Source organism: Anopheles marshallii, chromosome 3, assembly GCF_943734725.1.
Source record: "Anopheles marshallii chromosome 3, idAnoMarsDA_429_01, whole genome shotgun sequence".
Classification (NCBI taxonomy): domain Eukaryota; kingdom Metazoa; phylum Arthropoda; class Insecta; order Diptera; family Culicidae; genus Anopheles; species Anopheles marshallii.
This window is the reverse complement of record NC_071327.1, coordinates 65,566,944-65,592,857: the sequence shown is the minus strand read 5'-3', so window position 1 is coordinate 65,592,857 and position 25,914 is coordinate 65,566,944. Positions and strand designations below refer to the sequence as shown.

At 46.8% G+C, this 25,914-nt stretch overlaps 3 protein-coding genes across 3 annotated transcripts; 2 read left to right on the top strand and 1 right to left on the bottom strand.

Moving 5' to 3' along the window:
• The first annotated feature begins 2,086 nt into the window (after window positions 1–2,086).
• LOC128715981 (uncharacterized) lies at window positions 2,087–25,691 on the top strand. The gene is made up of 12 exons (XM_053810902.1): window positions 2,087–2,674; window positions 11,605–11,712; window positions 11,946–12,893; window positions 12,976–13,021; window positions 21,656–21,727; window positions 21,817–21,968; window positions 22,050–24,177; window positions 24,249–24,444; window positions 24,612–24,902; window positions 24,976–25,242; window positions 25,314–25,493; window positions 25,577–25,691. Exons 1-12 carry the CDS (start codon window positions 2,087–2,089, stop codon window positions 25,689–25,691), a joined length of 5,091 nt encoding a protein of 1,696 aa, XP_053666877.1.
• LOC128715983 (uncharacterized) lies at window positions 7,088–9,393 on the bottom strand. The gene is made up of 2 exons (XM_053810904.1): window positions 9,140–9,393; window positions 7,088–7,820 (listed from the first exon to the last, which is right to left on the bottom strand). The coding sequence occupies exons 1-2, from the start codon at window positions 9,391–9,393 to the stop codon at window positions 7,088–7,090; spliced, it is 987 nt and encodes a 328-aa protein (XP_053666879.1).
• Window positions 18,992–20,909, top strand: LOC128715982 (uncharacterized). Its single transcript, XM_053810903.1, has 2 exons — window positions 18,992–20,795; window positions 20,857–20,909. Exons 1-2 carry the CDS (start codon window positions 18,992–18,994, stop codon window positions 20,907–20,909), a joined length of 1,857 nt encoding a protein of 618 aa, XP_053666878.1.
• Window positions 25,692–25,914: the final 223 nt, after the last annotated feature.

Sequence of the window (25,914 nt, the reverse complement as noted above, 5' to 3'; positions counted from 1 at the left end):
TCCCTGGAAACGCAACGGTGTTTGTGTGTTTGTACGTGGCTGTCCATATGCCCAGTGTGTTTTCCCGTCCGCAGCACTCGCTGCGGAGGTGCGCTAGAGCCTCCCATTCCGTTATACGTGCGCGTGGTTGTATGTGTGCCGAGCGATGAGTACGTGCGTGTGTTACATGCAGGCGTGTGCGTGCATGTTGTTGGGTTGGGTTAATTTATGAATGAAAGTAAATATGATGTGTACCCCCGAGAAAGGAAAGACGGCCCTCCATGATTTGAATGCAGTTGAATTGCATCGACTTCCACCCGAATCAACCGACTGGCGGCCTCTGCCTGTGCCTGTGGCACAAAACAAACGGCAATCCGCTTCGCTTCCGTGATCGTTCGAAAAGCTGCTGGCGAATGATCAGAACCCCGAAAACAGGGGGGGTTCCCTTTCGCAAAAGTCCTTCAAAAAGAGTGTGTTCGTGTGCTTCCTCGTTCGCGGTACACGGTACACCAGTAGGTTCCTCCACATTCCGTCCATTGACTCGCACGGCTGACCCTTAACGTCGTTGCTGTACCATGTGCCGATGGTGGTGTGTGCACTGGAAGGAATCACAGAAGAAAATAGGGTTCGAATGGCAAGCAGGCCGTGTCGGCAGCAACGCAGTAATTATTGCTCACCAATGAAGTGCTGCTGCTGCCTGTCATCTCATTCCCAGCAGCCACAGGAGGCCTTGAGATTTTAGTGACCCTTGTTGCTTTATTGCATCTCGGCAGTACGCACAGAAGGGTTTAGATCGGGTTAATAGCTTTAGGCGGCTGTGAAGCAAGTAGTGAATGTACTGGGGTTTTTGATGTTGTTAATGATGGCTATGTGCTAACTATGGTCTTTGCACGACACCCCAAAATACCCCGGTCTAATATTACAATGCTGGAAATAAGTATAATGTCGATTAAATCATTCATTTAACCATTACATAATTTCATTTAGTATTTAATGTTTAATTCTGCACAGTAAGAACTTCGTGAAACCTCAAAGTTCTTAAATTTATTAGAAAATGTTAGTTTCGTATGTATGATACTTTATATAAGCTGTCTTATCACCTCGAAGTTAGTGACTTCGTAATGAATGCGAAATCCAGTGAAGTGCGGTTTTGTGAAGAAAAATTCACTAAAACAAGTGCCATACACTTATTTCCAGCACTGTACGCGTAGTGTAGCTTAGCAGACACATTTTTTCTCGGTGCGTCAAAAACGCTATTGTGTCGTAGTTGTGTATCGGGACGCGTGAAGCGCACCGCACCGCGTCCATTCTCCATTCCTCCGCTCCCCCCTTATCGCATCCTAGATCGATCGTTCCGTCTCTTTCGCTTTGCCTTTTGCACTTGTCGTTTCGCATCTCGCCGATCGCTGCGTGTCATAGGATGTCACTGTGTTGCTGCTCTCCTTCCTCCACTCTTTCCCCCGTGCTAACCCTTGGGCCGTTGTAATCTTCCAAGATCATGTGTGTGTGTGTGTGTGTGTGTCTGGCTTGTGGATGGCGTTTAACATTATTTTCGAATGACGTCACTTTCGTACACGGGTGGAAGCGTGCGCGAACGCGAAACCACCGCGAGAATGGAGAAGGAATGAAATTAATAAATACATACGCGTACGGGGCCGCGTTCGACCCGTAACCGTGTGTGTATATCCTCCTCTACTACTACATACACAGGGTTGAGTGCAGCAATAATCAGCAGATGGAATAAAAACGATAGAAATGCGCACTGGAGCGCAACACGGTGAGGTGAGCGTGTGATGCGTGTTGTTGATGCCGTCCGTTGACGGGCGCGTTTACGTGTGCGTGCGGGTGACAGCGAAAAGAAAAAAGAAAAGGGTGACAGCGATCGCGGGAGCTGTCAACGGCGTTATTCATCATCCAAGTGTGCCCGTTGGTGGCAGTGCCTGAAGCGCGGTGTGTGGTGTGGTGATACGTGTATGTCCGTGCGTGCAGATCTCCATGGTTCGATCCCAACGCGCACCGACCGTGTTCGTCCCCTGGCGGGTGCTCTAGTGTTTGATAGGGTTGGCATCGAAGGAATTTCGGGGTGGAAATATGTGGCCGTCGGTAAATGATCGGAAAGTGTATTATGACGTCTATGAGCAGCGATTCGCGCAGCCTCGCCAGTAGCAGCACCAACGGGGGTGATGTTGCAAACAACAATCACCTACCAAAGGATGCGCCTGCGGCGGATATTGTCGTGTGTAGGACTAAGATGCGGGATCGTCCCGCGGTAGGGAATGGGCATGCGGCAGGCCGTGCGGTGCATTGTGCCAACGATGATCAACGGTGCGACGGAGGTGCAATCGATGTGCCGCACTGTCGGCAATCGGCCGAAGCCATGTGTCGGTTGGAAGTGCACCGAACTGCCAATCCTAGATCGCAGAAGGAGTCACCGATGCCGAGCGGTATGATGAGCAACGCTCGTTCATCTGCGGCGGTGACTCCATCGACGATCGGCAGCTGCGACCGTCCTGCACGATCGATCGAATCACCAGTGGGTGCAGCTGGTACCTCTTCGAACTCGTCGCCTGCCAGCCGGAATGTGGCTCGTGACATGACAGATTCTGGTTCGCCATGTGCTATGGCGGTCAGTTCGACGGTGGTGGAAGTGGAAGATCCTTACGCCGAACTCGAAAGGATACTGGAAAAGGTGCAAGTAAGTTTGACAAACAACAATACATTCTCACCGTGTTCTTGCTCTGTTGTTTCTACGTTTGGTGGAAAGTTTATAGATTGGAAACCACTTTTGTTTCTAAAAGACCCTTAAAGTCGTCGACACATTACATCAAACTTTTCACAATATATTTTACAGTCTAGAATTGCGCTCAATGAATTTTGGAGAAGAGACATGCTCGTGAAACTTGTATGAAAAAACAAGAGACAACAGGCAAAAGATTCTTGAATACTTGAGGTTTCATTAAGCGTAAAAGACTTGACACATATTTGGTTGTTAAACTCTACAATAAGACCTTTGATGCGGATGAAATAACTCAAGAATAGTTTGTCTTCGATCAGTACAGCTAATGTTAGTAACAAAATTTAATTATTACTTTATTACCATTTAACTTCTCATGGGTTTATGAATAATATATAACATTGTACATGATCTCCAGTCCACCTAGAGCTTGGTGAGTCTTATTTGATCTACAATAGTGAGTTAACCGTACGAAACTCCCAGAGCTCAAGTCATTCCAGCGAGATTTAGAGCCGTATTAACTAGTATTGTGCTCAATGAATCTTTTGAGGAAGAGTCTTTCATATGAATCTTTAGAAGAGAGTCATTTAAATCAAGAATTCATCATCAAAACATTCATGAGTTCTCAGAGCAGTCGCCGATCATGTCCCTTAGAGACCTACAGCGGAATGGGGGATCCAATATGAATCTTCGGTCCACCTAAGGGGCTCCAGTCCTTAGGGGGGCTCTTTGAAATGGAGATTCAGATTCATTCATTCAGTTAAAAAATTCATTCAGAATCATGAAGCTGAATCAGATTTACCCTACACTAGTATCAATTATTGTTTCACAGATACGGGACCAAAATTTCATTGAATTACTTCCTCCCAAGTGATTCAAACATCTTGAATGAGTCTTGAATCTTTGAATCTATTCAAATCTATTTGATTTCAGAGTCATTCTGCCTAAAGGCTCATTCTATTGCCCCAATTGTCTAGAGTTCGAGTTGAACAGTTAAACCGATAGGATATTCCAGCACTGTGTAATTCATCCCATATGGTTCTATCTTGGTGATCTTAGTAGATAGAACGACTCACAACAGCACGTTTGCAGTACACAAAACTATCGCTACCGGAAATCCTGCAAATGTCTACCAGACGTTTCGGCTAAAAAATTGCGCTTCTAATTTAACACAGCGATCGCACCAATGACGTAAGACGATGCGGAATCCGCCAAACAGTTTAAAATAATCTGTATGTATTTAATGTCTACGAAAGGAATAAATTACCGCGCTCAAGCAGCGCTGTTCAATTCGTTCCATAAATACGTTTGCATCACATCAAGCGATAAGCGCTTGTGTTCTGCTGCGATCAGACGCAGCAGCGTGCCGATTGGGAGTTGCCATTCCATTTCGACGGTGTTTATTTTGATGAATTACTCGTCTGTGTGTGTGTGTGTGCACGGGTAAAGATTTGTAAGTTTACGTTGTTGGGGAGTTTGTTGAACAATTGTGCAACCTGCTCCAATGTCTTTCGTTGGTTTTGTGTCATAGTATGATCCATTAAAAAAAAACTGCTTCTTTTAGCATTACGAATAATTTTCGCTAGAGCCTAAACGTGTCAATTGTGAGGGTAAATATTTGATGTCACTCCAAAACAGCATTTGTGGTTAACTTCTGGCTGCTAAAACGAATGTGGCGCATTTACTTCCCTCCCTGGCCACGTTTGCCCGGGGTTAGCCTAACCGTTTAGCTAGTCGCTGTTTAACCTACGGTCCGATGATAATTGGTTCCGTTTTCGGGACAGCAATACATCTGGCAAATATCTGCATTCGCTTTTAATCAGTGCTATCTGCGGTTTGGCTGCGCAGCTTTCACAATCTACGTGCGGCGAAGCGGCTTTATCTTAAAGTGCCACACACCACCACTTGTGCGCGGGGGCCATGTTTCCGGACATTCCCCAACCCCCCACCCCCCTCCCATGCACAAACCGGGACCGCGTTCGCATTGCTGGAGTTCCGCGCAGTTACAATATTGCTACCTTATTAACACAACACACACGGGAATGCAATAATCACTTTTTAATCGCTCGTCGTTCGCAGCGATGCACTGTTATCGATGGAGTGTTGGCCACGGTTGTCGCAAGACGGCGTGTGGATAGTGAGCAATGCGGCGGAACCTTCGGTGAATCATGCAACGGAGGGTGTAAATTGCTGTTGGCGGTTTAAAAAAAAAAGAAAGACAGGAATCATTACAATAACCGCGCACGGTTGTTGGTCGATGGGTCATCTGCATTGTAAAACCGGATAATGTTGTGCAAAAATGTTCTGTGAGTCATCAAGAATTTATCAATTTATCACTTATCAAGAATTTTAATAAGCTAGAATGTAACTTTGCTAGCTAACAACTTAATGGGTTTTTTATCGTTAAACAAAACGTTGCATACATAGAGATAATGCTTTTATCTTATTATTGTCCAAGTGCTAGAACGCCATTCCAGTCCATAATCCGCAAATCAATAGCATTTATTCATTTGCGGTTACATACAGTGCAGCAAACACAAATCTGGACAACTGGAAATGTTGGGAAAGCTGTTTCAAATTAATTAATCGGAATGATTTTTTCAACTAAATACATGAATCTGTATCTGTATTCCAAAGATTTACGAATCCTTGATCTCTAAGGAACTTTTTCTTTGACTTCTTCTTCTTTACGCAGGACTGACTCTCCGGCTACGGTGAAATAAAGTCACAGAAATCTAGGAATGGCAAGCCCGGACCTCTTGAGGTTGTTGTTGCCAATAAAGAAGAAGAAGAAGTAATTTTTCGGCTGTGACCCCCTCCCTTTGCAAAATCATTATTTCCTTTAGGACCTCCAAAGGGCCCTGCTGCGTCATTGCTCTGAGGATTCATTAATCTTTGGCGAGTCGATTCCTGAGGTGAATGACTCCTCGCTAAACATTTATGCCTTATTTAAAGTGCCTCTTCTCATTAAGCTCAAATCATTAGGCACAATACTAATCAATTGTTGATCGTTGTGGTCTATTCTATACATTTCAATAAAAAAAGTTCAATTTTTATATATATAATTTTATATTTGATTGAGATAATAATCTTCACAAGTTGTTCATAGAATCCAGCAATCTCTTATCTTGCCTAAACTGTCCACTGTGATATTTGTTACCTACACAATTGCTAACTTTTAAAAATATTCTATTGTAGACAGGATCATATACCGGAGCTTTTGAATTAAATTTCTTTGTTTGTCGCGTCCTTTTTTTACATTTTCATAAAGAATCTACTTCCAGTTCTCTTTCGTTTCCATTTCGCAAACATTATTTCAATCATGTAGAAGATTTTCTGCTGTTTGCATAGAAAGATAAGGCAAATTTTTCAATAAGTCATACCATACCAAACAGGGAAATAGTATCTTCTGAGTCATGTTTGGAGAAAAGTACAAACGGTTCACCCTTTTCCTGGCGAAGAACTGATTTTCGAAGCACTTACGTCTGCTTCAATTATTAAACAAAACGAATGTTGATCATGCTTTTTTAGCTTGTTAAAGCATAGTTCTTCTTCTTCTTCTTCTTCTTTGGTCCGTTCTTGGTGTTGAGCACGTCGTGCTGACATGGCCTGGTCACCAATACGTCTCCAGGAGACTCGATCCAGGGCTGCCGCTTTCCATCCTTTGCTGCACCCCATCTCCGACAGGTTCCGACAGGTTAAAGCATAGTTGGAAGATTTAAATAAAATAAATTGTAAACCAAAATCATATGTGAACGAATCCAAGCCCGTAAAAGTCGTTCACCACCACGAGATCGTTTTTGTAGATGTCAAATTCTGGGTATCCAGATTTGCACCCGTAGCACTGTAAAGGCCGGTAGATTGAAACACAACAGTCCGTCACCTGTCGTTAAAAGTGTTTACGACAATGAATAATGCTGTTAGTGTAATGTGCATTTATTTCCGAAAAGAAAACATTACTCGCCCCGCTTAATGGTCGCATAACCGTCCGTGATTGATGGTGCATTACTGTGTTATCTTACCGTCTCTCTTTTTCGTTCCTTGTTTGATGCGTTCGTAACGCCAATTTATTCGTTTCTTTTTTATTGTTAATTGTTCTTAGAGATTGTTTGTTTTGCGTTTCTTATTTTTGGTATTTTTGTTTTGTTGCCTTTGCATTTGCTATTATGATGCCACCAGGTTGTAGTGAGCAAAGGTTTCGCTCATAAATACGCCATTTAAAAAAAATGGTACTACGATGTGCTGAATATCGTATTGAGAAATTCATGGAAAACATGCGCTAGACCACCAGAACCAGGAATCCACTGGTGCTGTCTGGCGGGTCAGGAGAAGGTTTGAATCCGTTAAGCCGATGTCACTGGTTCACGGCTGTTCTTAGCTGATGGGTTGCTCCAGCGAAAGCAGCAGATCCGGGTTCCACAGCAATGCGTCCAGTTCGTTCGGTTGGCTGGAAAACTCCGGCATCATTTCGTCCGACAAACCGTCCGGCGTGGCATCGGCTTGCTGTTCCTCGGCAAGCGTATTGCCCGGTCCGATCAGCAAGTCCTCCGTCAATGGTAGCAGTCTTTTGCCGCGCGACGAAAAGAACGTATCCTTGTGCTCGTTGGCAAGGTTTTCCAGCAAATTTCGCCGCCACCGGCTGGCCAGTGGCTGTTGAAGTTGCTGTAGGTTCGGTACGGTGTTCAGCTGGCCGTCGAACGGTGTAACGGCCCGGGCCGGAACCGATCTTCCGGGCGAGGAGTCGTACGTCAACCAGTACTGCTTTTTGCCCCGGTTCGGAAAGAAGTACTCGTCCGGCGAACCACCCAGCAGTACATCAAACGTGCCCTTCTTGATCGCCTCGCCCGTGGGCGTGGGTGCCTTTTTGCCGCGGTTCGGCACGAAGTAGTCACCCTTCTCCAGCATCTGTTCAATGGTGATCTGTCGCTTTTCGGCTGGTATTTCGAAGCCACCGAAACGGCGACCACGCGCAGGCATAAAGACCAGCGGCGAGGGAAGGCTTCGAATTTTCGGTTCCATCCGACGGCGCCTTATTTGGGTGGCCTTGGTACTGGTGCTGTGGGTTGTGTCACTGGTCGAAGCTGGTCGGGTAAGCTGAATTGTTTCCCTGCACGGCGTATAAACGAGAGAAATGTGTTATTTGACGAATGTCCCTTATGTTCACATAACTAGAATTCTAAAAAACAAATCAATCGACAGCTTGGGACGGCTGTATTACTATTTAATTCTCCAGTACACTAGTACATTCCAAGGGTGCCTGTGTGCCTGTGCGTAACAGTTCGAATCTTATCTGGGAGATTCTCTCATCTGGGCGGTCTCTTTGAGGTTTCATTCAAGCTTAGCAAATCTTTCAGTTTTATTCTTCACTAGTAGTGCAAGTTCATTTTTTTTACTAACAAAAGTCAGGTCAGCTGTTGTGTTGGGTAAAATCCTATTTTCTCCGGAGTACTGCAGTTCTCCGCCACATGCTGGAGTAAGCTCTAGATCAATCCTTTAGAACAAGAACCTTTACAGCAAAAATCCTCTTATACCTTTGAAATCCTACACTTGCAGCCCGTAATAAAACAGTGAAAACACAAGACTTCGCTGACAAAATCATTGCTGGTGGACTGTAACAAACTGCAAGAAAACTGAGGTCAACACCAAATAACAATGCTGAAATATCAATGGAAAGCTTTTAGAATCCTTTGGGGAAGCCAAAAGAGCTCCAAAATGTTAAATTAAAAAAAAAAAACAAAAGGAAATTACTTAACAATTTGTGGAAAATTTGATGGAAAGCACATCTTCAATAGTGCCTCGCGGATTTTCGAACAGCCTTCCTCAGATTGTACCACTTTTTGTTAATTAAGTTTTGTACGTTAATGGCAAAATGCGACACAATGTCCTCACAAATTTTGTTTGAATTCCCGTGGAGCACGGCTGAAGATATCCGGTGATCCGGCGTTGACTTCAGCGTTCATTAATTCGAACACTCCCAAGTTAACCCTCCGGAGTCAGCATTGGAGTTGCCTTCCGGTATTAACTCCGGAGTATTCCGGACTTAGACCTCGGGAGTGCTCTGGAGTCAAATCTGGAGTGTACTCCGGAATAATCCGTAGTCAAATCTGGAGTAAACTCCGGAGTATTCCGGAATTGACTTCAGAGAACCAATTTTTTATCTTCGGAGTCGGAGTTGCCTACATGCATAAAAGATGTTCCAGTTATCAAAATGGTTGTTTCGATTGTTTCACCCACTCTTAGCGCGGGTTTTTGTTTTGCGTTGTTAACCACAAGATAGTAATTGAAACTCAGCACACAAAATGACAACTCATCCCTGATAAAGTCTCATTCGTACGCCGTATCGCTTCGATTAAGTCATCGGTATGATTTCGTACGGGCAAACAACGGCGCAGATCGCTTCCCTACACAGCCAGACATGCCTCTTACCTCGTATTTCGATGCCGTTCATTTGCGATCGCTTTCGGAGCGGGCGTGAGCGGTGTTGTCATGCCTGCCAGACCCAACGTGTCCGGTGCATCGACCGGGGACGAAAAGGTTCCCGGATGCACCGCGACATACTTTCGCGAACCTGCACCGGTCTCACTGTGGGTGGCAGATTCACGCGCCACCACCGATAGGGACAGTACGCCGCAACAAACTGCCATTACGCCCACCGAGATCCGTGGCCGTTTCGGTGCCATTGTACCGTGGGGGCCACTTTAATTTGCCAAAAATGGTTGACGGATTTGCTTGGATGCGTTGGCCGCTTTCTGTTTGTACGCCTGCCAACGACAACACGGTCCAAAGTTACACGCGCGACACTTTTGTTTTTCGGCCCGGGTTTAATTACGCTGACTGTAGTCCTGTCTGTCCGTGTCCAATATTTACACTGCCCTTGCACGAGTCGTCCTTTGGAAGAAAACCTAGCTTTGGAGCTGATTTTCCACCTAACTACCGACAAGGTGCATCTTTGCCGTTGTACTGACGATCGTGTTAGGAAGTGGTGCGACTTAAATAGTTTTGTTCCGTCCTTCCTTAACCTGTGCCAATGCTCGGGAACAGAAAGGTGGGTGACGGCGGTATAAGCCAAGACAAAAAAAATCGTGATCCCATTAAGAAAATATCACCTTAGACCGAAAGCAAACGAGATGCTAAGGAATAAGGACATTTCGGAATGTGTGCGTGGTGTGTTGGTGTTCCTCAGTAGCGTGAGAGTTCCTACGCAAAAGCCGGGGACCATATTATGCCCCAACCAGTACGGTCAAGACGACGGCCCGGTCACCCATGGGGTGTAATCTGTTTTGTCATATTAAATTGTCTTGGGACGCTCGACGTGTCGTGCCGTGCCGGGGAACGAGCTCCGATTATTTGCTTATTTGCCAATGTCCTTATCGTGTTGGTTTATGCCTTTTTTTTCTTTGTTGTTGTACCAGTCGTTCAAAGTCACACAGAGTGGGAATTGAATTGTACATCGCATTGTTACGATGGCGGACTATGCGGTTCGAGATTAATCATGTTTTGATTTGTCCGGTTGCGATTAGAGCGTGTACCTAATTCTGTCCCATTGCTAATCGGAATCGTTTCGGGATTTCTGGGTTTGGGTGTTTTTGTTGTCTTGTTGTTGCTTCCCTAGCGAACCATAGCTCATAGTTTTCTTCTCTACCGAGCAGTTTGATAGAGTTCCAGCTAAGACATAACATTTTGGACCTGAGAATAATTGGAAAAAAACCGTTCCAGATTTCCTAAAGTTGAAATTTAAAAAAGGAATGTATAGAAATATTACTTTTAATATTGAAATTTTTAATCAACTGGTATCTTTATCTTAAATATCCATAAATAATTAATGGCATATTAATATACCCTATTCAAATTAAAGAGAATCGGAGAATCGAGTATCGAGTCGTACATTATTCAAAGAGATCCATTTTCCGACTCATGATTCTCTGTAGTGTTGGGTAAATTTGATTCAGATTCATGAATCAGAATGAATCAGAATCAGAATGACTCTGAATCTTTATCTCAAAGATTCACCTTTCAGAATCCTGGAAGATTCATTTATCATCCAAGATTTATGACTTTCGAGGAACTTGCCCATCAGATCCCCCTTCCACGTTGATTATCTTTCGTCAAAAAGGTACCAACCAAAGGACTTCATCCGCCACTGTTTTCATGAAGTTTTAAAGATTCGACTCATGGTTTGAATGTCTACTCACATGAATTGAAAGGAATGACTCTTCCAAATAGATTCATTAAGCACGACACTAATTCTCTTAACAAATATATCTTTTGTGACACATAAATCCTTGGAGATTCGTCTATCTTTAGAGAAAATTATTGTAGTTTCATCAACCGCTTAAGATACTACTTTTAGTCCTGATTAATTATTTTGTGAGTCGAAAGGTCGAAGGGAGTATTTAATTGCTTCCAAACTTTGAGCCTATAGATCTTCTTCTGCTTGACAGTATAACTTCAGAAGGTCTAAAATTTTACCATTTTTGGAAATTCTAGCATTAGTTTTGATCGTTTAACGGTTATATAATCTAAGAACTATGGCATGGTCCATATGGGATCGGTGTACCAGTCCTGTCGTGTGAAGATCTCCCCGCTTCAGAAGAAACGCTCGGCAGTCGTCCAATTTATGTGCAAAGAAGATTCGTGAAGAATTAAAACCCACAAACGCACAAACGCTTAAACCAATTGCCCAACCTGGAAGCAGTATAGTTCGCTTCCTCTCATTAAACTATCAACATTCTGACATTATCGCATTAAGCAAACATGATTTCATTCTACAGCTCCTAAACACATTCACCCAACATCGTTAGATGCGGCCACTGAATGAGCTCCGTTGTTCTTTTTTTTACCATTGTTATTTACGTTTGCTCTTCTCCGTTTTTTCCTTTCCTGTGTTTTAGGCGGAAATATCGGAAATGTTTGAACAAACCATGCAGAAGGAAAATGTAACCACCGTTGTGACCGGCAGCGGGACAGGAAGCGACAAAAAGCGGAAAAACGACTTGAAGGTAAGCGAATGATTGGCCATTTCCGGTGTGTTTGTGTACGCGGCGTCGTGGCTTTGTTGGGAATAAGTTACCTTTCTTTCCCTCGCCCGTTTTGCTCTTTAATTCACCGCTTCTTTTGGGGCGAAGAAAGCAAAACTCCATCCGAGAAGCTTAGAGCAATCGTTTCCCGTCGGTACGGCGGGCGAAGGTACGATCACGAATTGATACAAATACTGTGTTTTTTTCTATTGTAGGCCAATCATGACGAGAGGTGTGAATATGGAAGCTCAACGAAGGCCGGTCCACATCTACAAAAACATCACCAACAGCAGCAGAACGCTAGTCATCACGTGAAGTATGCCACCATACCGCACGCAACTGTTACCCAGCAGAGAAGTGCCGATCACGGTGCACTTGCAGCGAATTTTGGACGCAACAATCACCCGGCAACGATCGACAGTAACGCAAAACGCACCCGTAATGCGTACGACCATCGGTACCGATCGCATGATCGAATGGAGATGGTTTGCTCGACAACGGTACCGTCGACGTCGGCGACACTACCCAAGCCCAGTACACGATCGCAGTCGGCGGGCGAAACCATGTCCTCGAGCGGATATAGCAGCTACGGGCGGTACACGGAGCGGTCCGACAGTTTGTCCGATGACATGAGCCTGCTGGACGTCGCTGCACCTTCGTGTGACGAAAGCCATGAAGGTGCCGGCGACGATACGACTTCGGACGAGCGAGAAACCATCGTCAGCGGTGGTGTTCGTAAGCGTCATCAGCAAAAGAAATGTTCGGTGCTATCGGGTGCCACCACCACGACGGTACCGGCGGGTAATGGTGGCCATTACTACAACAACATCGATCAACAGCTGCTCTCGAACGATCGGGGGCTTAAAACGAGCACAAACAGTTTACCGTCCGTGGCGGCGTCCGGCGGCCATCGGAATATGGCTCTGCATCTAAAGTTTAAATCGCACCAGAGCACGATCGACGCGAAACGGAAACAGTTTTTCCTCACGCTCGATCAGGAACCGTTTCAACCGCTCAAATCTAACATGGCTGATTTGCCATCGCCGAGCAGCACTTCGCTGCACAGTGGACATAACCATTTGATTGCCGAAGAGCTCGGCTCTAAATCGAGTTCTGCTCCGGTGTTGCTCAAGGACGAAGAGAATGTACTCACGGTGGCAAGGGTAGGTGGACTTTTGTATATGGATTTGTTGGGGATGTTGATTAAGTTTCTAATTGGGTATTTTCATTTCTTGTTAATTTCAGGCAAATCTGCGCTATTCCAGGTCACAAAGTGATCGACATTTGGCGGGTAAGTAGCTCAGATGAAAAGGTGGATTCAGGATTCGAGAGATCTGTCTTCTTCTTTATCGGCACAACATCCTCAAGAGGCCTGGGCCTGCTATTTCTGGCTTTCTTTGACTTTATTTTCCCGTAGCTGGATATTTTTTCCAGCCTCCAGCGTGAATGCTTTAAATTTGTTAAATTCAGAATATGCCAAAAACTGAATCTATGTACCCAAAAAGAGATTCTTTCCACCGTACTATGCAGTTCGTAGTAAAAAAATCCCATCCCATCCACCAGGAATAAAAAAAGTCATTTTTAAGAACACTCTTTATAGCAACTCTTCATACGAATCCTCGCTCTTTCACACTAGTGTCCGTTGAGCAATCAGTGCTGATAACCTTCCGTTCGCGATAATAACGCTTCGTACTTCGGTTGCAAGGGTTCCCGGAGCACCTATTCGAAGCGCACTACAGCGATGCGTGTTGTTTCGCCATTGTTGTCCCGTGGGACTCGACCGCTTCACCGCAAAACGCGAACGAGAATAATTAAAATACGAACAAGTGCTCATATAAATGCCAAACCTCGAACCGTGTTGGGCAGAGATGTGCACTGTAAATTAGAAAAAAAGCGCACTTTAAACGGCATTGCTACACTTGATGTTCAATTAACGTTTGGTTTTTCATTTTAGCATATTGGCATTGCGCTATGCACATGCAGTGTGCGCTTCGGCTGTTAAAGAGCAACAATTGGGTCTGAACGTTCCACCTGCGGACGAACAAACAAACCATCAACAATCCAATCGATGCTGCACGGTTTCAAGTTTTCCGGAAATTAATTGTGGCTCAGAATGACTGGCTGGCTGGCTGGCATCGTCATGCTCAGATCAGTTCGATTTGATAGCTTCACGTTACGGTGTTGCACTAGCCAGCAGGATAGCATTTCCTGTTGGGAACATAATTAGAAAATGGAAACCTCCCTGCTCTGCACTCTACTGCTAGTGATGTGAAGCAATCGATACAGTTTTTCGGTTAAGGATTTGGACACTGTGATGTTAAGCGAAGTTGATTTCAATTTCATTCATAGTATCATTGCTGTACAGTCAACAGTGTTACAGCGTCCCGCTGATTGGTACCAGCATCTTTTGCTTATTTTGCGCCTCAAACATTGACCGCTCGGGGAAACGCAACAAACAGCCGAACATAGGGTAGCACATTTTAACGAGCTTTTTGTTTTGGAGGTTTTTTTTTTTTTCAAAAACGAGGTTAAAGGTTGGATGACATTAAAAACTGTGCGTAGCTCGCGCAGATTGCGTTTCTGCGTTTGTGCTGGCCTGAATTTGTGTGGCTAGTGTGTGTGTTTGTTTTTTTATGTACACGGCACACGGCGATACGCACATAAACACGAGCGAGGCGGAGGGATAGGCTTGCGACGCGCGTACATAACGCACAATCAGAACAAAAAGACCCAGGACCCCACCAGCTTTCGGAACGCCCTTCGGCAGTTCCTGTCCCATCGTGCAGAGCATGTTCACGAAGACAACGGTGAGCAAAAGCTGGAAACACGTTGAGAGTAGGCGAGAAGCGATGCTAGAGCAGTATCCTGTATCCTGTGTGCTTGCGAGAATCTGAGCATGATGGAAAACGTTCTCTTGAATTTCCCAATCTTCCTGCCCCCTCCCTCCCCCCGTCCCCGTCATCCCCGTACGAGGAGATGCCAAAAGGCAATGCCGCGCTCACACAATTTTCCTTGCATCCTTTTGCTGATGCCAGTTCAACTTGTGGCAGGTGCGATATCCTCGCTCGTCGCTCATTGTTAGTTGGTCAGTCCTGCTGGTGGCTGGTGTTTTGTAGTGGCCGGAATTTAATTGTTATTTCTTGCTTCGCTTGCTATTAGCTTGTGCTGCTTGTACTTCTGTGGCTAGTTCGTTTGCTTTACGTTTAGTGGTTTTAGTTGCGTTTCGAAACGCGAGTGCCAGTTGCTCCAATGCCCAACGCATTGAGACACCATTCTTAGCTCTATTTCTTTGTTTCTGTTCCTGCCAAATGTTTTTTTTTCTCCCTTTTTTAAACAATTTGCTAGTGGCGCGTGTGTGAGTGAAAATTGTTTCGCGCAATGTTCAACATTTGTTTTCGCGAAAATCGTTTAAACATTTATTGACGCTTGCAATCGTTTGATTTTCGCATGTAAAAGGTGCTTGTTTTGCTCACAAGTAGCTCACGATCTGCACAAAGCTGTAAGCACCCATCGCACTGTGTGCTGCTCCCTCACAACAACAACCGTCACCGAACAAAAGGGGGAAGCATCGGCCGACGAAAGGACCAAACAATGCACCGCAGGATGTCCAGCATTCGGGAGTACAAGTTTTTTCGCAGCTTTTCCGCCAAGATCGAGAACTGGCACATTCGCAAAGCGGAATCGCTGTGGAAGAAGATGCGGGAAAGGAAAATCGCAGGTAAAACCCCCGTTTCCCGAGGCGGCATCATCAACAGAGCGGTTGAAATGGGTGGAAGAATGTGGACGCATTGTGTGACGGGTCGGGGAAATTGGTTTGGCGCGCGTGGGTGGCACAAACCTCCCTGGTCCTTGGCAGTCCTTCTCCTAGTTGCGGCAGAAGACACTGTGGAAGGATTACTGCGGTGTGTGGCTTCCGAAACCTGGCTAGAACAAAACGAAACGGAAGACAACAAAAAATCATCTGTTGCTCTTCATTGAGTGAGAGCACCGGATGCCGTACGATGCACGCTGCCACTGGCTGGTGTGTGTGTGTCTGTGTATATATACCTTGGTTGGTGAGGCTGTGAGATACTAGAGGGGTGAGCAGAACATTGTAAAGCTTCCACACCACGACGGATGCGAACCATAAGCGAACGAGATAAAGTAGCAAGTGGAATTGAATATCAGTTAATTAGAGTGAGGGAGCACGAGCCGAGACAAAACCAACGAGAGAAAGAGATAAGAAATCACAGCACACACAGAATCACAATTCCGTACATATTACGCTTGGAGCTTGGAGCGTATGCACAGAAGGGTGAGCTTTAGCATGGATGGGAGGACATTGTGTGTTTCCTTCTCCTGTGCGCCAGTGGCTATTTTTAAACTCGTCCTTCGTCCTTGTATATTGATAAATTGATTGATGAATAGGTATGCAAAATTACAGAAAAAAGGCAACAAGCAAGAAAGAAAAAAACGCCACACACAGGGCTCACACATTCCGTGCCTATAACGGGCCTCAATGCTGATGGTGGCAAAATGGGGCCATTTGGATGAGCGTTTGTAGCTGTCGTCTGGTGGATGCTGTTCAGTTGGATGCTCCGCTGTGGCCTAAGCCAAGAAGATGGATGAAGGGGAGTGATGAGAGGGGGCGAAGGGACTATAGGTTAGGCAAGAAGGATGGGTTTAAATATTGACGATCGGTATTCACTAGACGCGAGGAAAAGCTTCCACCCCCCCGCTGCTTGCCTCCGCCAATGTGTGCAAGGGAGTTAGAAGGGATTGTATGCCCTGCACACAACATAAGCATAAAGAGAGAAAAAGAAACTTAAAAACAATACAAAACGAACCTATTTTCCTCAGTAACACACGGTGCTCACGGTAGACATGTTTTACAGGTCGTTTCTTTTTTGCATTCGATACACGAACGTCATTCCGGACAACCACATTGAAGCGCGTTGGGTCTCGTGATCGGCTATGGGCTTCTGTTATCTGGCCTTTGGGTGCCCGATACCAGATAGCTTTGCTAGATAAGTTCATTGAATTTAGGCAAAGTTCATCAATCGCACTTGTTGCAGAGCGTCAATGGGGCGACGAGACTGCCACGGAATGAAATTGAAATGATTGCATTTAGTTGATTGCTATTGAGAGAGTCACATCGAGACAACGCGATAGGCGCTTGGGGTGATTGTGGACACTTCTTTTTTCAAGAATGTTTTTGCTTCCTTAGCTCAGTTTTGCGTACTGGAAAAACCGTTTGGATGAGTTTTAACACCGAGCATGTCATATGAGGACTACCCCGCCATTTCGATTAATGAGAAATTCAAGAACTTGTGACATGTACATTTATGTTATTTGAAGAATTTTAAGTACGTCAACTAAGCGAATTTTTTGTTTATCGCCGCAACAACCTCAAGCAGTCTAGAGGCCTACCATTTCTGGCTTTTTTCGACTTTATTTCCCCGTAGCCGGACAGTCAGTCCTGAGTACGGTGGATTGGTTCGGATGGGATTTTGGACCGGTCCTGCCGCTACTAATACACCACCCGGGCCGCTCCATTAGTCCTTTGCAGTACTAAAACGATAACCAATCAATATGTGAAGGCTAAAAACATGGTCACTTCTGATATTTAATAGTTTGTGGAGTCTCCCTCACTGAAGATCTCTGCGTTGGAAGCTTTTATTCCATGATGGAACCAATCTTACCTACAGAACAGTTAAATCGAAGTTAAAATTCTTTCATTATGGTATTTTTTTTTATATATTCCATGCGTGTACGAAAAGAAGCTAAAAAGAAATAAAATGGTAAAACAACCAAAGATGGTAATTCTCCCGCGATGGATGGCAAGCCACTTAACAGGTTGGCTGATAAGTCCCCCGTCTAACAAAGAAAAACACATTTTTTTTGTCAAAATTCGTTTTTATTATTCAACATAGTTCCCTTCAAGAGCAATACAACGATTATAACGACCTTCCAATTTTTTGATACCATTTTGGTAGTACTCCTTCGGTTTTGCCTCAAAATAGGCCTCAGTTTCGGCGACCACCTCTTCATTGCAGCCAAATTTTTTCCCTGCGAGCATCCTTTTGAGGTCTAAGAACAAGAAAAAGTCGCTGGGGGCCAGATCTGGAGAATACGGTGGGTGGGGAAGCAATTCGAAGCCCAATTCATGAATTTTTGCCATCGTTCTCAGTGACTTGTGGCACGGTGCGTTGTCTTGGTGGAACAACCATTTTTTTCACAATAACAAAAGTTGCTTGACAAAAGACGCTCTGTCTCACAAACTAATTGACATACAGACGTCAAATTTTGACACGAATCATTTGAAGGTTGATACTATATAAAAATAATATGCATTTAATACTAGCGGCGCCATCTATGTGTCAGACCGGGGACTTATCAGCCAACCTGTTAGGACCATGAAGTCTATGTGTTAAAAAGTATTTGTGTTGGGTGAATCTGATTCTATTTGAAACTTCTTGAAACTCTCTATGAAACTCTATTTCGAAGAGCCCCCTCTAGGACTGGATTAACAATAACCCCCAGGTCATCAGTTGGTTAGGTCTCCAAGGGGGCATGATCCGCCACTGCTCTGAGGGATTCATGAATCTTTTGAGCGTCAATTCCTGCTTTGAATGACTCCTCACTAATGATCCTTCTGCAAAGATACATTAACCGCAACACTAAAAAATACAACTGAATTGAATCACAATTACCATTTTATTCTGAAAAGATCAACTAATATAGGCGCCACATCAACCACTTGAATTGGGCTTTACGACAGCTTGTATGTAACAACCCGCACGAAACCTTTTCCATAAACCTATCATTTCACGGCACATGGTTAGTACTGTAAGATATTGTTGATCATCTACGGATACTTGCTGGATATTGACGACTTTGCGAGGCGTTCCTTATCAATTTGGTTGAGCAGGGAATAAAAAGAGAACAACACCGTCACGCTGTTACATGTTCGGTGTATTTTTATTGAAAAACAAAGTTTCGGTTCCCCCGTCCCGTCGTTCGTGACTGCTCAATTCAAACCCCTGCCGGGAAGAACCCGTGGTTAAGCTGATGTCACCTGGTTTGGTTCTCGCCACTAGTGCCATTTGCCGCTGCACGTTCAGTGTCTCAGCAACGCACCGGACGAGAAGTGGTACCCTAGCGCGCAATAGTGGTCCCGTGACCTACCGCAAATCCCGTTGAGGCCGCTTGTCAGACGGTAGTGTGCTTTGGGCGTTGCGTAAAGTGTGTGTGTGTTCCCGGTAGTTGCATCCGACGCACGATGGCGGAAGAACATTACGCATCGAAAAAGTATCCGATTGCAGCGAGAACACGCAAATCGAAGCTCAATTTTCTCGCCGGCATTCGGAGTCACTATGAGAAAAAGCAAAAGGATGCCACGGTCGGCAGGGAACCACGCATCAACCTCTCGGTACCGGGTACGCCGGTTTGTTCGCGCTATCTTGCGCGGAAACATTCTCGCCAACTGACAGGGGCAGGTGATGCGAATGACAACGATGCGAGCCAGAATGGTCCGGCAGTGAACGAGCTCATCATCAGCGGCATTGTGCTGGATAAGTTCCTGAAGGATATGCATACGCTGTCGGTGGATAAGGAAAATTCGGAACCTCCGTCGGAGAAGCCCAAACCGGGCAGCAACCATGCAACACCCGAGGAGTTCTTCGCCAAGTCGGACGAACGGAAGGCCTACCATCGCACATTTTCCGAAGCGGTCGGTACCGTTGGGAACGCACCGGTAATCGAGAAAAACCCGGTGGTGAAGAAGTATTTCGAGGAGTCAGCCAGCCAGCAAACGTATCGGCGAGACTTTTCCGAGGCGTACGGCGAACTGGTCGAGCCGGATCCGATCGTTCCGGATGATAAGAAACCCAAGGCGAAGAAGAAGCCAAAGAAGACCAGCGCAAAGATAACGAAGCCCGGTGATACGCGCCCACCGAAACTCATCAGCGACTCCTCGGACGACGAGCGGTCGGAGGAGGATAGAAGCGCTTTCGTGCAGGAATTGGAACAGCTGAAGGAATCTAAAAAACGCCTCGAGGCAAAGTTACACGCCTTCCAGGCGAAGACGGTGACGGATGTGGCGCAGGAAGCGTTGATTGCTTCGAAACCCAACAGCACCCAACAGTTCTTTGAAGAATCGGAACAGACCAGAACGTACCAGCGGACATTCTCGCAGGCAGTGCAAACACTGCCCACGGCAGCGGATGTGCGCGATCCGGCGTTGCTGCAGTACTTCAACGAATCCGCCTCACGGCAAACATACAAACGAGAATTTTCCGAAGTGTACAACGAGTACGAACCGGTTCCGGTGACATCGCCCATCGTGAAGCTAACGGTTCCGGGCACTCCGATCAGCTCGAGGCAGTTGCACAAATTAAAACCAACCGTCGACACAGCTTCGACCACCGCCGAGCAACAGCAACGCTCGGCGGCTGAAAAATCCTCCGCAGCCCTGGCGGAGCAGTTGGAGGCGTTCAACCGAGAGCTGGAAACCCTGCGGCAAAACAAACCGCCGGCTACCGTACCGCCTGCGGAGAAAACCCTTCCGGTCGCGCCGGAATTCTGCGTGGACAGCTACCTCAACACGTCCAGCCAGAAGCAAACGTACAGCCGGTCCTTCTCCGAGGCGGCCCAATCGTTTGCCCAGTCGGATGTGAAAAGTCCGGCCGTGCGTTCGTTTTTCGAAGACTCTTCCCGCAAGGGCACGCTGCGTCGGGATTTCTCCGAAGCGTACCAGGAGGTGGAGGTGCTGGACGCTTCCGCCCGCGAAGCTGACGTAACAGTGCAAACCCAGCCAACCGATACATCATATGACCGGGATCAAGATAACAGGTCCATTTCACGCCCCGCCGGCGTTGATGATAACCCGCCGAACAGTGCCCCAGCGGGCACCGGTACCATTTCCATCCCGGGCACACCGATCAGCACGAAGCGGTTGGCCGCGTTCCGGCGTAGCGCCAGCGTGGAACCGGCGCGCAAAACAAATGAAGTAACGGCCACGGTAGCGGCGCCCAAGGGAGACGTTCCGGTGCTGGCTAGAGTTCCGCTGACGCCGCAGCTTGATGGTAGGAAAAAATTTAGCACAGAAAAATATTTTGCCACGAAATTCTTCAAACGGGCGCGTAGTTTCAGTGCCCAGCCAGCCGACCACGGCGATGACGACAATCCAGGAAGCGTGATCCGACGGTCTACACCTGTTGCAGCGACGGGTCATGCAAAGGACGAAACGGTTGCCAAGAAGGAGCCGGAAAAGTTGCAGGGTGCAGAGGAATCGGTAGAGCTGGACTGAGAGTTCCGGAAGAGGTTTGGCACCGGACAGGATTAACGGATAAACACACAAACGGCGTCGCAGATAAGCAGATTAACGAACCTAGTTTAGTCTATAGTGCACAAGTATTACAATAAACGAATTATCGCAATCGTTGTTGGGTTAGTTTTGGAGCTTTTCTTTTTAAGAACTGTGTATTCTGTGTATTATAAATATGTTAAGTTTTCACCTTTTTTGACAAAATCAGCAACGAAGGATTAGCTATTTTTCGGTTCAGTTTTGACTTTTATTAACTTTTGCTTCATTTTTTACTTCTTGCGTCTCAACTTTCATATTTTCATCATTTTTTTAGTTTTAAATAATAATTTAAAAAATTCTGCTTTCCCTGGAACGTTTCATTACTGCTGAACAAATAATAATTTAATCTAAAAATAAAATTGCAAATTATAAAATGAGTTACTTTCGTGTATACTTCACGTATAAGTATAGCTTATGAATAAAAAAACTCTTTATATTCCTTGAATTATCTAGATAATAAATACAAATTCAAGCTGTATAAAAACAAAGAGATACGAAAAGAGCTCACCGTAAACAGTAAATAATTTTAATTCCAATTTAACACGTGTTTGTTTTGCTATTTGTTTCCTATCTTTACAGAAATCGAAGCGATTGAAGCATGTCGATGGTTGCGTGCCGCCGGATTCCCACAGTACGCCCAGATGTACGAAGGTACGCATACGTTTAAACAGTCTTCCCGTTCGTTGTTTAAGATGCGTTTGTTTTTCAACCACCACCAATTTTCTTATCCCCTACTGCAGATCACCAGTTTCCCATCATCGTGGAGGATGTAGCGAAGGATCATCCATTCCTGGAACCGGATCCTCTACAGTCGCTGTTTCGGCGACTCCACACACTCAACCGTTGCGCAAACATGCATATCGATGCTCATCAGCATACACCAAAACCTTCGGTAAGACCCCTTTCGGTAAACCCGCTTCCACGAACGTATGGTGCTGGATTGGTCTGACGCATATCTTTGCTTTCATTGTAGCACCGGGATGACTCGGACGACGATAGCTGCGCGCTGAGTGAGGCGTGGACATTCCAACACAACAGCCGACGCTGGTCGCGGGTGGATGATGCGATCGGGTTGGTCAGCGTGATAAACAACAAGCAGCAGCAGCGCAACGCGCAGAAGGACGGTGCCCACACCAAAGGGACCGGTGGCGATTCGGCTGGACACGGTTCGCATCAGCAGCGGCGGCACAACAACACCACGCTGCTCCGTGCGGAAGATCACGAAAAGCTGTGGCTCGAAACGGGCGGTAAAATTACGATCGGCGTACCGTCCGATACGGACTCGCAGGATGACTGCGGTACGGACGGGCGCAGTGGCGTACACCTCAGGCGTACCGGTAGCGAACGGTTGAAGGACGGTGCAAAGGCAATACTGCGCCGCGTAGAATCGATCAAATCAAGGCGCAGGAAAAAACAGAACCGTGACGGTCTGATCATACTAGCGCCACCGGCGGGACACTCGAGCGCACACCTTTCCCCACACCATCGCCCGTCCGGCGACGGCAGCGAGGGGTATGGTGGGTCCGGATACGATATCATGTCCTATTCCAACCCTACCTCACCGAGACCGTCGGCCGAACTGCTCGCATTTGACGATGCGCTCGATGCGGCCGGCAATCGGAAGAAGGATCTGTTTGTGAACGATCTGCTCGGACGCAGGAATCTGCTACTATCGCCCAACGTATCCGCACCGGCAACTGCCTGGTCACCGTTGCTTGGTGGTGAAGGCAAACGTTTCACGGACCGTTCATCCCCCGGCGGCACATTACCGTTTCGGCAGCAGGTACAACTGCAGCAGGAATCTCGATCCGGCGATGATTCATCGTCGCTATGCAGCGAAGACAGTGGAGGTGGCCCGGGGACTGACTTTAGTGCCGGAAATCGGTCAGAAAAATCAACCGCACGCAAATACCCCCGGGCGAAAAAAGCGTTGCGCAGCAAGGTAATATCGAGCACGGTGGCGGATGATCAGTCCGGTGGTGGTGCGCTTTCCGATTCCGAATGTCACGCCAAACAGCGCCGTTCCAAAATTAAGGTAGAGCTCGATTGTGATCTATCCGGGGCGAACGATGCGGTTTCTACGACAACAGCGGACATTAAGGGTAGCGCCGGCGGGAGAACCGGTGGAAATACATTGGCCGCACCGGATGTGAATGCTTCCCCCTCGAAACTGCACCGCGGAGGTTCACTAAACCTTGGCAAAGCTTCCAAACGTTACCGGGACGCGTTTAGCAACCGTTCGGTGCGGCACAGCGCTAAAGTGACGGACGAGAGCGGCGAGGGTGTTGTGCGCTCCACAAGCAAACGATCGACCGTGGCCCGTTGGCACAGCTTCCAGCAGCCGAAGGTATCGCCGATCGATCTGCAGCAAACCGATCAGCTGGCCATCGGGTCGAAAGATGAGCGAAAAATCGGCATTTTGCAGCGCGGTACCACTATCGCGCAACTGGTCAGCAGCACCACCCACAGCAATGTTATGACAATCACCTCCACCACCTCCATTACCACTACCACCAGCACCGCCATACCCGGGAAAGCCCACAAACCGGCCAGTCTTACCGTGGACGGTAGCCAAAGTACGGCGGGAGCGATCACGGACCCGTCCGGTGCGGGATTGCGCATGTCGGAGATGTCTTGCGGACAGTTGCTGGTGGTGCGCAAGCTTGGACTGGCCAACCTGACTGGCTACATGGAGCGGTACTGTCCGACGCACCGGTCCGGATGGAACTGGGAACTGCCAAAGTTTATCAAGCGCATCAAATCGCCCGACTACAAGGATCGCAAGGTGTTCGGGATGCCGCTGGTGTTGAATCTGCAAAAGTACGGCAGCACGGTACCGTATACGATACGGTTAGCGTTCGCCTGGCTCGAAAAGCACGCGCTCGATCAGGTCGGCTTGTTCCGAAAGCCGGGCGTAAAGTCACGCATCGCCAAGCTGAAATCGGTCATCGAGGCGAGCAATGATGTGGGCTGGCGAAGCGAAATGTTCGACGAGTATCACGCGTACGACGTTGCGGATCTGGTGAAGCAATACTTTCGCGAGCTGCCCGATCCACTGCTGACGGTCAAACTGTCCGAGACGTTTATCGCTATATTCCAGTGTGAGTAATCCGTGTTTGCGTCTCGCGGGGCGCACAGTTATGTTGACGCTTTTTTTTTCCTTAATTTGTAGATCTTCCAGCGGAGGTGCGTGCGGAAGCGGTGCAATCGGCTATTCTGCTGCTGCCGGACGAACATCGGGAAGTGCTCCATCTGCTGTTAACATTCCTCGAAAAGGTAGTGCAAAACTCGAGCCTAAATCAAATGACCGCCAACAATCTGGCCGTCTGTTTTGCACCTTCGCTGTTCTATCTGCTGTCCGGGAATAGGTAGGTGTACGAGAGCTTTATTGCTTGTTTGTGCGTATGTATTAAACCATGCACATTTTATGGATGATATCAGGTCTAGTCTTATACTCTCGTGTTTTTGAGGCGATTCTGGAGCGACTGTAGACGAGTGTGGAAGTCAAAGAGATGTCACATTTCTCCCCTTGCAGATACACGGCAGCATCACCAAGAAGGAAGAAAACTGGCACCGGATCCGGACAACCGGATGAGAAGGAACTGTTCGAAGCGAAAGCATCGCACGAATGTTTGGCGTACATGATCGAACGCTTTCAGAGCCTCTGGACGATCAGCAGCGATCAGATGCGCCGCTGTAACTTCAACTACATGGACGAATCGAAACCGGTGCCACTGTCGTCCCTCGGTACGGAAATGCACGTCCAGAACTGGCGCGGCTATCTGTCCGAGTCGATCAACGAGTGTTTACGGGAGGGTCGAGAACGGTAAAGCTACCTGTGGTATGGTGCTCTGACTGTGTATTAACAATTTTCCATTTGTGCCCATTCCTCCCCCTAGACCGCGTGGTTGGGTGTCACTAAGCTCGACCGATCCATCGGTGACCGCATTCTTCAAAAAGGTGGGCGATGGTCATCCGCTACGTTTGTGGAAGTGTGTCACGGAGGTGGAAGCTCCACCGATGGAGGTGATACAGCACATCGTCAAGGAGCGGCCGCTCTGGGATGCGTATCTGCTAAAGTGGCGCACAATCGAGCAGCTCGATCAGGACACGGATGTGTTCCAGTATGCATGCGGCCAACCCGTCACCGAGTATTGTGTCGTGCGGTAAGTTGTGCGTGTACAGGCGATGAGATGCGATGTAATGTAAACGACTGTGATTGTTTTGCTATACACAGACAATGGAAAAACGATCTGTCCCGTGGTGCCTGTGTGATAGTGGAGGTGTCGATTTCGCACGAGAATGCCACATCGCTGCTGGGCGGTGTGAATGGCGTTGTGCTCGCCTCGCGCTATCTAATCGAACCGTGTGGCAGTGGGAAGTGCAAACTGATGCACCTATCGCGCGTCGATATGAAGTAAGTCTCGGTCGCAGTCCGTTCCTTCGCACACGACGCATGTGACTAATCCATTCTTCTTTTCTTCCTTTGTTTTATGGTAGAGGCCGCACACCCGACTGGTACAACAAAAACTATGGACACATTTGTCAGCAATATCTTTCTAAGATCAAAAAATTCTTTGAACACTGCACCGAGGGACCTGAAACTAAAGTATAATAGCATCATCACATTGGTTGGAGTTCGAGGAGTTGTCGAACCCGACAGATATTACACACACCCTTTTAGTCGGGGAACGATTACCCTTACAAAAGTAAATAATGCGACAACAGCAACAACAAAACCAAGGAGAAAGTAATCTCATACGGCCGAGATTGAAGGAAAAACGGAAGTTCAGTTTTATTTACTATAAACTTCACCACTACTTTGTTGATGAAGACAA

What these genes read in the sequence shown, in the direction of transcription:
- LOC128715981 (XM_053810902.1), top strand. Translation starts at nt 2,087, where the DNA reads ATGATCGGAAAGTGTATTATGACGTCTATGAGCAGCGATTCGCGCAGC. An exon ending in GTTTATCGCTATATTCCAGT is followed by an intron (nt 24,178 to 24,248) that starts GTGAGTAATCCG and finishes CTTAATTTGTAG; the next exon opens with ATCTTCCAGCGGAGGTGCGT. An exon ending in CTATCGCGCGTCGATATGAA is followed by an intron (nt 25,494 to 25,576) that starts GTAAGTCTCGGT and finishes GTTTTATGGTAG; the next exon opens with AGGCCGCACACCCGACTGGT.
- LOC128715983 (XM_053810904.1), bottom strand. Translation starts at nt 9,393, where the DNA reads ATGGCACCGAAACGGCCACGGATCTCGGTGGGCGTAATGGCAGTTTGT. An exon ending in GAACGGCATCGAAATACGAG is followed by an intron (nt 7,821 to 9,139) that starts GTAAGAGGCATG and finishes TACGCCGTGCAG; the next exon opens with GGAAACAATTCAGCTTACCC.
- LOC128715982 (XM_053810903.1), top strand. Translation starts at nt 18,992, where the DNA reads ATGGCGGAAGAACATTACGCATCGAAAAAGTATCCGATTGCAGCGAGA. An exon ending in GCTGACGCCGCAGCTTGATG is followed by an intron (nt 20,796 to 20,856) that starts GTAGGAAAAAAT and finishes ACGGGCGCGTAG; the next exon opens with TTTCAGTGCCCAGCCAGCCG.